The following is a 14,083-nucleotide window of genomic DNA, read 5'->3' as shown; positions in this document are numbered from 1 at the left end:
CTTCAGCCTTGTTGATCAATGCACATCTCCCACATTTCTACACTCCAGTCAACTGAGCTGCTTTTAATTTGTGGAACACCTCATGCTTTTCTCACTTCAATACTTTATTCATGCTACTCCTTTGGTTAGAATGCCTTTACCCTGATCTATATGCCAGGAAAAGTTTCAAGTTTTATGGATTTAGCTCTAGCCTGCCTCTAGAAATCCTTTACTGACCTTTTAGGAGGAATTTTAATTACCATCTTCTGCCCATATACACCATACAAACTTCTACCTCAGCATCTGTTATACATGTTACTCCTGCTATTTTATTATTATACTAGGTATACTATTTATATTTATATTATACTATTTATATTTATATTATATAGTATTTACTATTTATCTTTGTATTAGCAATATCTAGAACTAAGTACTCTGTCTAGCGAAGAGCAAGTTTAAAAATTACTTGATGGATGGATCATGCAGTTAGGCTTATCAAGCTACAATTTTTAGGACCATCCTTAAATGCCTTTTGAGTAGAGTCTAGCTCTTAATTCTAGTTTATTCCTAATAATATTTCCTATCCATAAAAGGCATAGATGATCAGTTTACTCCTAAGAAACACATGATTACAGTATGTATTGGTTTTGAAATATAAGCACTGATATGATTGAAGTTCATTTTATACTTAAGAATCTATTTTCCTGTACGATAGATTTTTTTTTTAAATTAAGGCTTAAAATTTAGTTAGGAAAAACCTACTTTCCTAATAAAGTGTGTGCGTATATTTGTATTAGTTGATTTTTTTCTCTTGGTCAGACACTTTGTTAAACTACTTTACATACTTTCTCTCATTTATTCACCTCAAAAACTCCATGAGTACATATTATTATGATTGTGCCTAAAAATAAAATAAAATAACTGAAGCTTAGAGAGGTTAGATCCTTCCTCCAAATTAGTGGAACTTGAAAACAGATTTTTCTAAATCAAAAATTGCAGTGACAGTGCCATGAATTTGCCAAGGAAGGCTGATATATTTAGGTTTGTTTAGAAATTAATGAATTGGAGAAGATAGAATTCTGTTCAATTGATTTATAAAGTAAAATAATATAACCCTTTTTTCCCACTGACCTGACAGGGAAAAATCTAAACTTCATAATTCTATACCACCAAAAGAATTTTTATGGAAACAGAAATTATAATTAAACAGAAAAAAAAAATACATTTGTATTTACATTTCAGATAGTAGTAGAATTTAATACAAAAAAATTACCTTCCCAAATCTACTTTTATCTAGAATAATAAAATAACCATAGCTCTCTCCTCTTAGAACAATGTCATTAACTACAAAATGTTCTGAGTCTTTGCTGAAAATAAAATTTGTGTAAATATTTGTTGCTACTCTAGCCAACTTCAATGCACTTCTCTTTGTTATTGCTGGGTATGTTTAGCTTGGTAACCTAAGCAATAGTGCCCAAGAACTTCGCAATTAATCATTTTAAAATTAAAAGATTAAGTCTATTGAAAGCCTAATTATGAAAACTGGAAGAAAAAAGAAAGAGTGCAAATAATTTCTAGCTTACTCGTTGAGAAATGAACATTGGAAAAGAATGCTTAATTAACTCTATGAAGTTGCTCTCCTATGAAAGAACATATTAATATTCCCTAGGAGATGAAACGTTTTTGTAGTTATATATTCAAAGACTAAAGAAACTTAATTGAGATGCCTAGAAGATAGTAAGTAGAACTTGTTGCTATGACTTCAACGACCAGCATGCTGTTAATCAGCATCCATTGCAATCACTGAAAGGGAACTGGCTATTTCAACCCTTAGCTTTACTTCTAAAGATGCAGTGATCAAAACTGAAAATTGACCTAGAAGCTGTCATTGGTCTAAAGATGCATGACAAAAGATTTGGCAAGTGTTAATAAGAATAGGAAAACAACAACCAACAAAGCAGTCAGATTTCTCAAACTTTCAGGATAAAGTGCAGCAAAACCAGCCAAGAGCCTAATAGGCAAAGATTATACCCAATGTAGCGTGATGGGCAGGCTCATTACTCTGATTTGTTGTCAATGTTAAAAGAGTAGATGTTTTTCCATACTAAACAGCCAATAAATAAACAGTGAGCTACAGCCACTGGGACAGAAGAAGAAAGCCAGCGACAAAGAAAAACAGAAGGACTCAACTTGAGGAGAGCAAACAGCTACTTGTACCTCAATTCTGTAGTCCCTGCAAGAATTGGAAGATCATATTAAAGTCATGCCTACTGGTAGGGAGATGCTCCCAGTATGGATTTGCGTTCTAGAAATTCATCTGCACATACTACCACATATTACTTTAAGGAAACTTCAGTGAAAAATGAAAAGGCATAATTACAAATATCCAATTAGGCTTTTTAAAAATTACCTATTCAGAATGCTTTGTTTTAATTAGGTTGTGTTTTATGTTAATTATGTTGCTTTGGATCAATCCTTGATGTAGAAGATAGCACAGGACTGAATGAGATTTTCAACCCCCAAAATAATAGCTTCTTCAAACATTCATCATCTTAAACTTTAAAAGCCAAGAAACAGCAAGAAGGGGCGGGAAGAATAGGGTGGTAAAAGGAAAGCAAATGGAAGAGAGCTCCAGAATTACGGAGTCCTACATACAAGAATGTGAAATTTAAAGTGTTAGGAGAAAGGGATCTTTCTTCTTTGTCCTTCACCTCAATTAAGTCATGCAATATTTAAGTATTAAATAATATGAAAAAAGGAAGAAGTTTTCATAATGCTAAATAATTACTGATCTTTAAAAAATTGTTAGTATCCTATCATTACTAACCCCTAATTCTATCACGTTTTTTAACATCTAAAGTTACAAATTTTTAATTTTTAACTTAGTTTCATCTTTGTAATAGTCCATTAACTCATAATCTGTAGTTAAAAATGTTAAATTAAATTATTTCATTTGTAATTAATTAGATATGTTTACATTTTGGGTCAAATATTACAAAATTCTGATTATATCATGGCAGTCAATAGGAAATAGAATCTTAAAAGCTTGTTTAAAGACTCTAGATAAGGAGTGAAACCAGTTGCATAATCATAAACTATCCTGTCATCTGTAAAGTTCATCATCATCATCTTGCACAGTTTCCAAAGAAGACCAATCGGGAGGACCACACAGGATAATGGAACATCTCTATGGACAAGTAGACCAACAAAGCAATCCTATCACTGGGTTGATAGAAGTCATACCAGATCATCCTACTATTTAATAACATGGAATTTGATATATGCAGTTTAATTAATTGGCAATTACCAAAATTGTGAATATTTTTAGTTTGTGTTTGTTCTTGATGACTCTTTCCTCTCTGTCATCAGAATACCAACTTCTTCTGGTTTGTATTCTAACAGATAAAATGACGATTTTTCTTCTCATTACCTCTCATATTTCCTCCCTTTCTATTATGTCTGTAACCAAATCTGTTCAGATTCCTATTGGAAATGCTGCAATTGCATTACCATGTAGTAGGACTATTTTCTGAATCCTTATACCAAATCTTCCTCCAACCTATATTGCAATAATCCAGACTCATTTGGACAAAGGATCTGGAGAATCAAAAATATTTGCATGAGAATGGTTGTATCTCTGGGTCACAAAAGTAGTGTACTGAATGGAAAGAAAGTAATGATTGGTCAGAGTAGATAGAAGGCAAATGGGACAAGTCTCTAAGGGCCCCATGAGGTTCAGAATTGGAGCAACAAGGTGAGGGGACAGGAAGGATAAGATGCTGTGGCTAGCACAACCCCTACACTGCTCACCACCACTAGTATTCACACTGTTTTAACAATTAATTGTAGCCCCCATATCCCATTCTAGAGGTCATGGGGAGTGAAGAAATTAGTAGCCTTCGTATAAGAGAGCTAGAGAGAAAGAAGATGTAGATGGGTCCCAGAGCATCCTCACCCCACCTGCACAGCTTCCTTCCTTCTCTTCTTGGGCTATTCCCACACCCCTATCACTCCTGCCTCCTGACAGAGTCACAGACCATCCACCTTCTCCACAAGGTACTCACATTCAGAAAACATCTCTTGGTGACTGCATCCTTCACTGATTGCTTCCATTCCTGACCAATGGTTTTAGCAATGATTATATGTAATCTAGATCTCTATATCTAATCTTATAAAATCCTCAAAGAGGTTTCTGCATGCAAATTTTCCATCTCCAGTGAAAACATGTGTCCTCTGGAATCAGAAATTGTATTTATTCTGCTTCTTTCATTAGGTCATTTTATGTGTAGAACAAGAGTGGACATGTGGTAGACTCTTAAGCAGACCATTAAGAAATGCTTGTTCAATCAAGTCAATACTAAAATATATTGAAAAGGCTGCTTTTGGGGAGAGTAATCTTTTAGTATGGGATTATTGGTGGCCCTATGTACAAAAATTCTGCCACAGCAATGATCTTAAGATAATGCAATGAGATATGTGAATGATCATTGTTACTTTAAAATGTTTTGACCTTTCTTGAGTATCACTTTATGTTTTTTAGCTTATTTAAACTAGGGTGTATTTATCATGTTATATAAAGGAATTATTAAGGTAATTACTGTGAAATGAATGAAACTAATTAATAACACTAAATTTTCCAATAATTTCTACATCATTTATACCTAAGGAACCAATTATTTATAAAGTATACATGTATAATAATAGCTGCTCTGGCTTTTTCCTCTCTAGAGATTTGTCACCTTGAATTTGCTTTCTTATATATAATTAGAAAATAAAATTGTATTCTTTTTAAATCTTTCTTTATAAGACAAAGACTGTAAAACAGTGACAATAATAAATAACCTTACACATATGTCTCATGTATCTGGTACATCCTTGTGAATTGCTGCTCTTTTGTACTATTTAGTAGAAAGACTGAAAAAGAAATATAGAAAACTCTGAGTATCCAGGGTTTATATTCTGTACTTTAAATCTAGACTGAAGTAAATAGTTGACTTATCTTAATAGAAAATATCTACTCTACATAATACTGTGTCTTCAGAACTATAAAAGCAGAATTAAAAAAGCACTATTCCATTTTAGCACTTTTCTTTTATATATTTGTGTTTTTTCCTTAATAAAAGAAAATGACAAACATGAAATTGTGTATCCAGAAGGAATAAGCCAGCAGTGAGTTATATTTTATTAGATATCATATCCTCTATACTCTCATAGTTTATATATATATATATATATATATATATATATATATATATATATATTTGTTTGGGACTTATGAACTAGGATTTAACCATAATGGTAATTTTACCTGCAGGAAATATTGCCAGTGGTTAAAATACCATTTCTAGGACTGGTAGAATGATTTCTTTTGCATTATAACAACCTCACAAAACACCATCTTTTATTCACACATACATAAATAAAACAAATCAAACAAAATGAAGAAACAAGAACCCCACACACATACATACATATAAATAGCAATACACTTCAAAAGTTTAGTGTGCTAGCAGCATAAGAAATATAAACTTACATGTTAAAAGATATCGACTAGTTCCTTCACTTATTAATAATAAATTAATAATATATAATGAATTATAAGTAAGTAATGTGCATGTAGCCTAATGAAGCCTCAGATTATTCCTGGAAATATTGTATATTTGGTGTTTTATTTTGCTTCAGTTTTATTGTTTTATTCCTCACTTGATAAGGATAAAAAAAAAATCTAAAGATGTGAAGAAAGAAAAATACCAAAATCCTCTGCCTGAAGCCTCAGGAGTCTTCTCTGTTAGAAAGTCAGAGTTGAAACCACAGAGAAATTACTAACAAGGAAAGATCTCTGTGTGGGTTTGAGAAACATCACTATAAAAGCATCCTCTTCATAATCTGATGAAGATGTGGGGCTCAATGTGATTGACTGTGTGGCTGATTGATTAGTTTATAGGCATTTAGAGCTGAATGGAATAATAGAGGTCACTTAATCCAAGTCCTTTGTTTGCACCTCAGGAAAAAGGTAACCTGGATCAATAGTAGCTGAGCTATTAGAATAAGAACAATTATCTCCTTAGCTCTGGCCTACCAATTTATTCAGCCACAATATGCTTCATCTCTGTTGATTCATTTAACAGTTTAAATATTGGTCATGTTTATAGATTCTTACATTAAAGGTATAAGTCATCTCTATAATTAAAATACAAGAAAAACAAACACAATACACTTTTCAAAACAGACACATGACAACATCTTTACTGCACATAATGTATAATAACACAACTTAAAACAATCAAAAATCATAATCTTTCACTTTTAAAAAAAGCCTCATATCATCTAACATTTTATGGATAATTTTTTTTGCTTTAAAAACTATATTAAATAATATAAATAAATTTATATTAGATCACTTTGCAGTAAATTGCTTAGGGATTCCATCATTCTATAGCACTTTCAGTCTATGCTTTTCCGTGGATCATTCATTCCCCTTCTCTTAGAACCTGAAACAATTCTTGCAATACTTTCCTAACCAACAAAAGTCTTCACTTGACCTTAGATCCATCCAAATGCACTCCCTCTCTCTGTCCCTCCTTTCCTGCCTCCCTCCCTCCCTCCTTTCTTGTTTGCTCTTCCCCATACCCCTTTGAAATCTGGTCTCTGACAGCTTCATCCCTTAATTAAAAGTGCTTTAATTTCAATAGGCTTATATCAATGAAAAAATCCCTTAAAGCAAAAAAAAAAAAAAAAGTTATTCTTCTCTTTTTTTTCCAGTTGCACTGAATACTGTAGGTTTCTCATTTCCTAAAACCCTTTCCTTCTTTGACTCTTTTGAAGTTGCATCAACTCTGCCTCATCCACTTTTCAGCTGATTCTACCTCCTACTTGCCTTAAAGTTTCTCATTTCACTAGGGCCTTTGGTCTCGTGTTGAATCTCTTCCACAGCTCTTTCTGTAACCCTGTTCAGAGCAGATACACCCATTCCTCAGTTTCCTCACCTCTTGTCAAACAGTTGAAAATAGAAAATGACCTCAGTCAAGTTGAAACACAGTAAAAATCTAATTTTTTTAAGGTCTCTACGATTCTAGGTTGAAACTAATTCTGTCATTCACTTTAAACTCATCTCATTTACCCTAATTTTTCTTTGTTTTTCAATTAATCGTCTAGTAGAAAGACCTATATTTTTTGTAAACACAATGACATCTCTAACTTTTGCCAGTTAAAAATAATGAGATATATGAAGAGCTTTGTTAAGGTGAACTTTACATATTTAATTTAAATACATCTCTTCTAAAAAATAAGTATAGTAAAGCCTCTAATGACACTATGCCAATTCAAACTCTGTAATTTGTAAAATTAACACATTCTCGAAAAATAAAGCAAGCTCCTAAACAATTATAAACTACAACGCTTTTAGTTTATTGTGACAAGAGGATATTGAGCAAAGGATTTATGCTAATTGACCTACATTCCAATCCATGATAAACTAGATTCTAAATGAACAGTAATTTACAATAGCCTTAGGACTTCAGATTTAAATGAAAATAAGAAAGACTAGCAGATTTTATCTGAAACTATTTTGAGTCGAGTTCATTCCAATATTCCACCAACATGTTTCCACCCAGGCATGAATTTCCACACTCAATATTTGCTGTGAAATTTGAGTGTGACTGTTTAATTTTTTTCCTATGTCTAACTAAAGATTCAGTCTTTTATCATACGTGTTTCAGAGAACTTACACTGACTTTTCAGTTGTAAACCTGATGTATAGCACACAAGACAGCTCTTTTAGAAATGAGATCAATTAGTTGGCTACCCTCAATTCCTCCTTTCCTGGTAGAAGTAAGCTGCTCCTCACATCAAAAGGACAGTCCTTGCTGGGCACAGTGGCATATACCTGTAATCCCAGCATTTGGGGAGGCTGAGGCGGGAGGATTGCTTGAGGCCAGAAGTCAAGCCAGCCTGGGCAACATAGGGAGAGATTGTCTCTACAAAAAATTTTAAAAATTAGCCAAGCAAGGTGGTCCACAGATGTAGCTGTAGCGACTCAGGGGGTTGAGACAGAAGGATTGCTTGCTTGAGCCCAGGAGTTGGAGGTTACAGTGAGTTATGATTGTACCACTGCACTCCAGCCTCCAGCCTGGGTGGTGACAGAGTGAAAACCTAGCTCCAAATAATATTAATAAAAAGGAACAGGTTTAATCTTCCCCTTGAATCTTCCTGCTCTTGATGATTTTTAAGGCCAATAAAATGCAGGAGAAGTGATGTCCTGGCACTCCTGATACTACATCATAGGAATCCTAGCAGCTTCTGCTTGGGTTTCCTAAAACACTCATTCTTGGGATGTTGCCTCTTGTAACGCAGCCATCATTTTGTGGAAAACCCAAGCCACTTGGAGATAGCCCCAGATGAACTCCCAGTCAGCAGTCTGCATCAACTGCCAACTACATCTGTGAACTCTTAGATGATCAGTCCAATCACTTGATGGCTGGATCCCCAGCTGACATCGGACTGCAAGGACATGAGACCTCAAATGAGAATTGCTCAGCAGATAGTCAGCCCACAGAACCATGACAGATAATAAAAAGTTGTTTTAATTCACTAGTTTGGGAGTTAGTTGTTATGCAGAAATAGACATATAAAACGTTAGGTTACCTTTCTCTGCTGACTGTTAGACTCCTATCAGACCTTACAATTTTCTAGGACGAATAACATACTAGGAGCCAAATGATCAAAAGTATTACCTAGTATTCTAGCATCATAAAAATGGGCTGGATTTGCTAATGGATATAGCTCAATCTTACCTTTCTTACCTGTTTTTTCCTCTAATTGTTACTGAATCAAGGTCTGAGCTACATAAATTTATTGAATTTTGCCCAACTATTTCATCAAACAAAAGAAGCAAGATCCCAAAGATTTATAAGACCCACCCCAAAACATAAAGGATTAACATCAGCTTCTCCCGTTTCAAACTTTGGTTCTTTGTACCTTGTTCACAACTGCCTCTAGGGTGTCATATTTTTCCTGATAAAAAGTATGAGTTCAAGACAACACTGTGTATCATTATTCTTTGTCTAAATTCGCAAACAATTTTACAGGTCCTTCGACAACCCCACTTTTACTGAAATTGATTAACAGCAAAATATTTCCATCTGATTTTTTCTCTTGTCAAAAGTACAGACTCTTAGATATAACACAATGTTTAAAATGTCACATTTCACTCTTGTCATTTTATGGCATTTTTGTACATATTACGTAGTTCCTTTAAGCAGGGTTTATCCTTTCCCTCCCTATCCTTCAACTAGTATTCCCTGTACTCTCATTTTCAAATGGAAAATTCATTATGTGGGTTTATTTCTCACTAAAGGTTGGTAACCCTCAAAATTTTGTTTACTTTTTTGTTCTTGTACTCTGATTTGATTTTTATGTATTTCCAGCCCTAATAAATATTCGTGTTTAGATGTCTAACCATCACATCTTAATTAATATTTCAAAAATGAAATGAATCTGTAATCCAAAACACCCAGAAATCAAACCATCTAGTTTATCCTTTAAATATTCTATCAAGGGACCCACTATTTTCTCTGTCTACAATGTTTCAAATCTCCGAAGAATATCCTTTATTCATTTTCTTCCTAATTGTTCAATTGCCTATTTTATAGATTTTTTTTTCATTAGACATATCTTTCATCCATTTTTTGGCTCTCCAATTCCAAACTGGCCTAGACACAGACCATATCATTCTGGGATTACTGAAATCATGTGATTACTGGGTCTATCCTCTCCAATTTATTTTTGGTCTTGAACATGTTCAATTTATCTCCTTAACACTTAGATTAAACACTAATCTCATCATAATTCTTCCCTGCTCAAAAATCTTCCATGACTCCCTTCCATGATGAAGCCCTTGGTACATCCAGTTGACTTTTCTATTCCATTACATTGCAATTTTCATTGCTAATTAACTCCACTTATTTCCTATTGTGTAAATTCTAAATTCCTCTCATTGCATTTGAAGGCTCTCCAAAACAAGTACAATCCTGTCAACCCAGCTCCATGTCCTACTGTTCCCCAAAACTCACCTCCTTCCTGCTTTAAGAAGGAGCTCCCTATTCTATCTAGAAAAACTCTTCCCTAAACTCTTCACATCCCTCCAAATGGGGTTCAGTATCACAGCCTCCATGAAACTTTCCATAATAACGTCTGTCAAACTAAATAATATTCAACACCATTTTTAAGCAAAACAAAGATCAATGGTCTCAGAGTAAATATTCATGACATATATGTGGTCAAATAGAGCAGTAAGTGATGTGTTTAGAGGAAGAATTAAAAAATTCCTGACCTAGCTCTCCACTGAAGCCTGAAATTCCACAATTAGAGAGCTTGCAGGTTAAAGTTAACCTTGCAGCTAAAATGTAAATACTCTTAGCAAAGGATTAATCCTGCCTCTTCTAGTATGAAATATTTTGATGTGTCCTTTCTGGAGAGCAGCAATTTGAAGCAGAAGGAAAACCCTCCTTCATACCTAGACAAACTGAGAGCATTACTGAGGAAAGAAAAGAAAAGAAAAAAAAAAAGTAAGAGATGCCAAAATCTCAATTTGCCTACTTTACAAATAACTGTTTTTTGAGAATTAGCTTTGTACATTATAGATCTGAGAACTATAAATTATTCAGAATATTTGATTAACCAATTACTCTTCCACAATGCTAGAGTTCAGACTTGTTCTGAGAAAAACAAGAACTAATTGCTACATTCACTCCCATAGCACTATCTTCCTTTCTTTAAATGATAAATTTCATTTGTTATGATACCAGGCAAAAGATAGATTCAGTTTGCTGGCAAAGTCCAGCATCCCCCTACACTCTTTTTCCCTCTTATCCTAGCAATTTGGACTCTAAACTTCTTACTATCCATACTACCACTAAATAAGAGCTTCTAAGTAATGAAGTTCTGTTTTTCACAAGTTAATTAAAAGGAAGAAGAGAAATATGACCTTAAGTGACCAAATGTTTTTGTTTTTCATACATCTTTCCTTCCTTCTTTCCCTCATTTGCCACCCACCTGTTCATTGGCTCTTCCTAACTCATTTCGGGACTGCATTTCTGAATCTCTGTCCGGAGTTCTGACTTCATGCTCTCACTCTCCATTGCTACATCATCTGTTCTTTCTCTACTTCCTTGACCTCTGGTTTTTCACTTGTGTCCTCTACCCACTTGCTCCCACTAGCTACCCAACACTTACATGAGTTTTTGTTGACCTCAATTGCAATGGCAATAATGTAATTCATTCCTGGCAGAAGAATTCACTAGTTTTAGGTATCTATCAGATTACAGATAGGAAAGAGAGCTTTGAAGATTTACAGACCACACTTGTGATTATCCTAACTACTCAGTTGTTAACTCCATCCCATCTCCCACAAGGACACCTCCTTATAATTTGGGATGACAGACAATGTATGCATGGACATTGAAGTAAAATCCAGGAGCAATTGTTTCCATTTTAATATGGAAATGTAAGTTAGAGAAATAAGTAACTTTGAAATTATGAATACCTTACCCTTTGATAGTTCTCTCAAATTTAAGGTTACAACAGTATACTATGTAATTCTTTCTAGATATTTTATTACGTTGGCTCCAAATAGCATCTTAATGCTTTTAATAGAGTTAATGAGTAGATTACATCAAGTCAATTATTTAGGCTTTCCATTTATGAGAGCTTTTCTCCCATGTGGTATTCTAACTAGAGTTTATATGCTCAACCAAATAAATTTTAAGAAGAGCCTGAAATACTCTGTGCCACAGCTGGAAAATTGTTTTATCTTCCTTTTTTAACCTGAAAATATTCCTTCCGTTTCAGAAAACATTTAAAGGCAGTCCATTCTTAAGATCATTTCCAACAGTGCTTTATACAAAGGCCCTAAAATGAGTCTTTCTAACTCTCTTCCAGGGTCAAGCAAGAAGAGACTGTGAATGTCTTGATCACAGCTAACATTCATAGGCAAAAATGTCCCCAGCTTTCTCTTTTTTCCTTTCTTCCAAATTGGCCGGTGTCTATAAACTCCAATGATTAGTAGTCAAATCACCCCCTAACCCTTGAGCCTGTGGGAATATAGGAATTTCAACCCGAGCACGTCGGTCCCAAAGTCCTCCTTTACTCTTGAAGAAATCCTTCACAACAAAGGACAAGGGAACGGCAAGGGGGAGGGGCCCCTGATGGCCTTGGACCGGAAGAAGCCAGTCTGCCGGGGTTTGAATAGCCACCCCCGCTGCGGGCGACGGCTAATCAGTGACCGTGGAAAAGCAGCGCTGCCCCGCGCGGTGTGGACGCGCAGGGCGAACACGGGTCCCGGGAGGCTGGGTCGTTCCTCCCCGCCCCTCCAACTTTTCTCGTGGGACTCCACGTCCCGGTGCCGGGTTTGAATAGGCTATTTCACACCCGGTCCTTCCACCCCTCCACCCCACCCAGTCACATTCCTGGGGCTGTTCCGAGCCGCCGCCGCTAAACTCTAAAGAAGTGGACTCTGTCTAGAAACTCACGCGGAGCTGACCTGCGCCGACCGCCACCGTCCAGAGACCCGAGCCGGTCCGGACGCCCTTGTAACCAGGCCATTTACCCAGGTCGAATTTAGAGTCAGCCTCCAGCGTCAATTTTAAACCTTTTGTGCAAACGGGCACTCGGTTCGGACAGGGGCTAGAAACTGTCCCCAATCTCGCCCTGCCCCTGCACCTTCTTCTACTCAAACCTGTACGAACTGGAAGTTTTATGAAGTTTCCATTTCTCGTACCCCGTCTCAGCTTGCTCCCCAGAAGGCACGCTAAGACGTAGGAACACACGAGGACGGCGATTCCCCCAGGAATTCACTCGCTATTTCCGAATCCTGGGTCTCCTAGCCTTTATTCCTCAAATACCGCCCCAAGCACGGCATCCCGGACTCCCGGGCTTCGGTCCCGGAGCGCTCGCTAGGACTGGCACCCGGGCGCAGCCTCCCGCCCTTCTCGCGCACTGTAAAGAGCCCGGCACCCTCCCCGGCCTCCAGGTGCCACGGGAGCCCCATCGCCTTGCTCCCAGAAGAAGTCCGGAGAAAGGCTGTGGCGCAGGGCAAGGGGGCGGAGAGCCGGGAGGGATGCAATGGGAGGCCCACGAACATTCACTTTCTTTCTGTTGACACCCATTTCCCGTCCCCGCGGCCGAGCCTTCGGACGACGTGTCCGCGCCCGCCTGGGCACTCACCCATGGCCTGAAGTCTCGCTTCTCTGCGGTCCCCAGGGGAATGCGAGTGACCAGGCGCCGCGCGGGGCCAAGCTCTCCAAGCTGCGCTCGGGCTCCTCGCGCCCTGGCAAGTGACAGCCTCGCCCCTCCCAGCCGAGACAACTTGCCAGGCGCCTGGAAACTCTGCGGGCGCACAGACCCCTCCCTCTTTCCACCTGCCTCCCCTGGTCGAAGCCTATTTCTCTCGCGTTCATGGTCGCCTTCCTCCCCTAGAGCCCCCTTTCACTTTCAGGCAAGCCACAGGCAAACGTGTCCTTCCTGAATACCTTAAATACACACCACATACACACACGGTATCTCAGCACCCCACGTATGGCTCGGTATCCAAGACAATGATCCCTGAAGTCTAGTCTAGAAAAAGATTGTTCCAGAAGCAAAGGCAGATTTTATATGATGATTTTATATTCCCTAAGATGCCCTTTTGTCTTTGGTATACGATTTTTCTTAATGCGTTAAGAAAGACAGGAGGAAAAAAAAACAATCATCCTTTAATTTATACTTTGTCATCTCTTCCTTCTTCTATGTTAAATGTGTGTGTTTCTGTAATCTGGCAAAGTTATGAAGTCCTAAAAACAACACATCATAATATGCAGGAATCACCAGGAAAATAAACAACTCAATTCAAGAGGGAGCTGATAAAAAGGATGAAAGAGCAAAGGGCTTTTCAGATGAGAGGTCGAAGTTGTAACCCTGGCTCATTTCCTAATTTGTAAAATGAAGGATCTGGAAAAAGTGATCTCTAAGGTCCCTTCACTCTAAAAACAAATTTAAAAATTATATAATTCTATGGGCCATTGACCTAGTTCTTTCAAGATTTATACTGGAGAATTTATTTTGGTAA

General features: G+C 36.9%; 1 protein-coding gene across 2 annotated transcripts in view; it reads right to left on the bottom strand.

Moving 5' to 3' along the window:
- Positions 1 to 13,345, bottom strand: part of GPM6A (glycoprotein M6A) — a 313,639-nt gene extending 300,294 nt beyond the window's left edge. The window contains exon 1 of one of the 2 annotated variants that reach the window (XM_012770713.2): positions 13,204 to 13,345. In XM_012770713.2, coding sequence (XP_012626167.1) covers positions 13,204 to 13,207 — 4 coding nt within the window. In that variant the 5' untranslated portion in view covers positions 13,208 to 13,345. Of the gene's footprint in view, positions 1 to 11,034; positions 13,178 to 13,203 lie in introns of those variants that run through there. The other variant, XM_012770717.3, reaches the window with a different exon arrangement.
- Positions 13,346 to 14,083: the final 738 nt, after the last annotated feature.

This window comes from Microcebus murinus, chromosome 15, assembly GCF_040939455.1.
Source record: "Microcebus murinus isolate Inina chromosome 15, M.murinus_Inina_mat1.0, whole genome shotgun sequence".
In the NCBI taxonomy this organism is placed as follows: Eukaryota; Metazoa; Chordata; class Mammalia; order Primates; family Cheirogaleidae; genus Microcebus; species Microcebus murinus.
The sequence above is the reverse complement of the archived record's forward strand: the minus strand, read 5'-3'. Positions and strand labels throughout refer to the sequence as shown.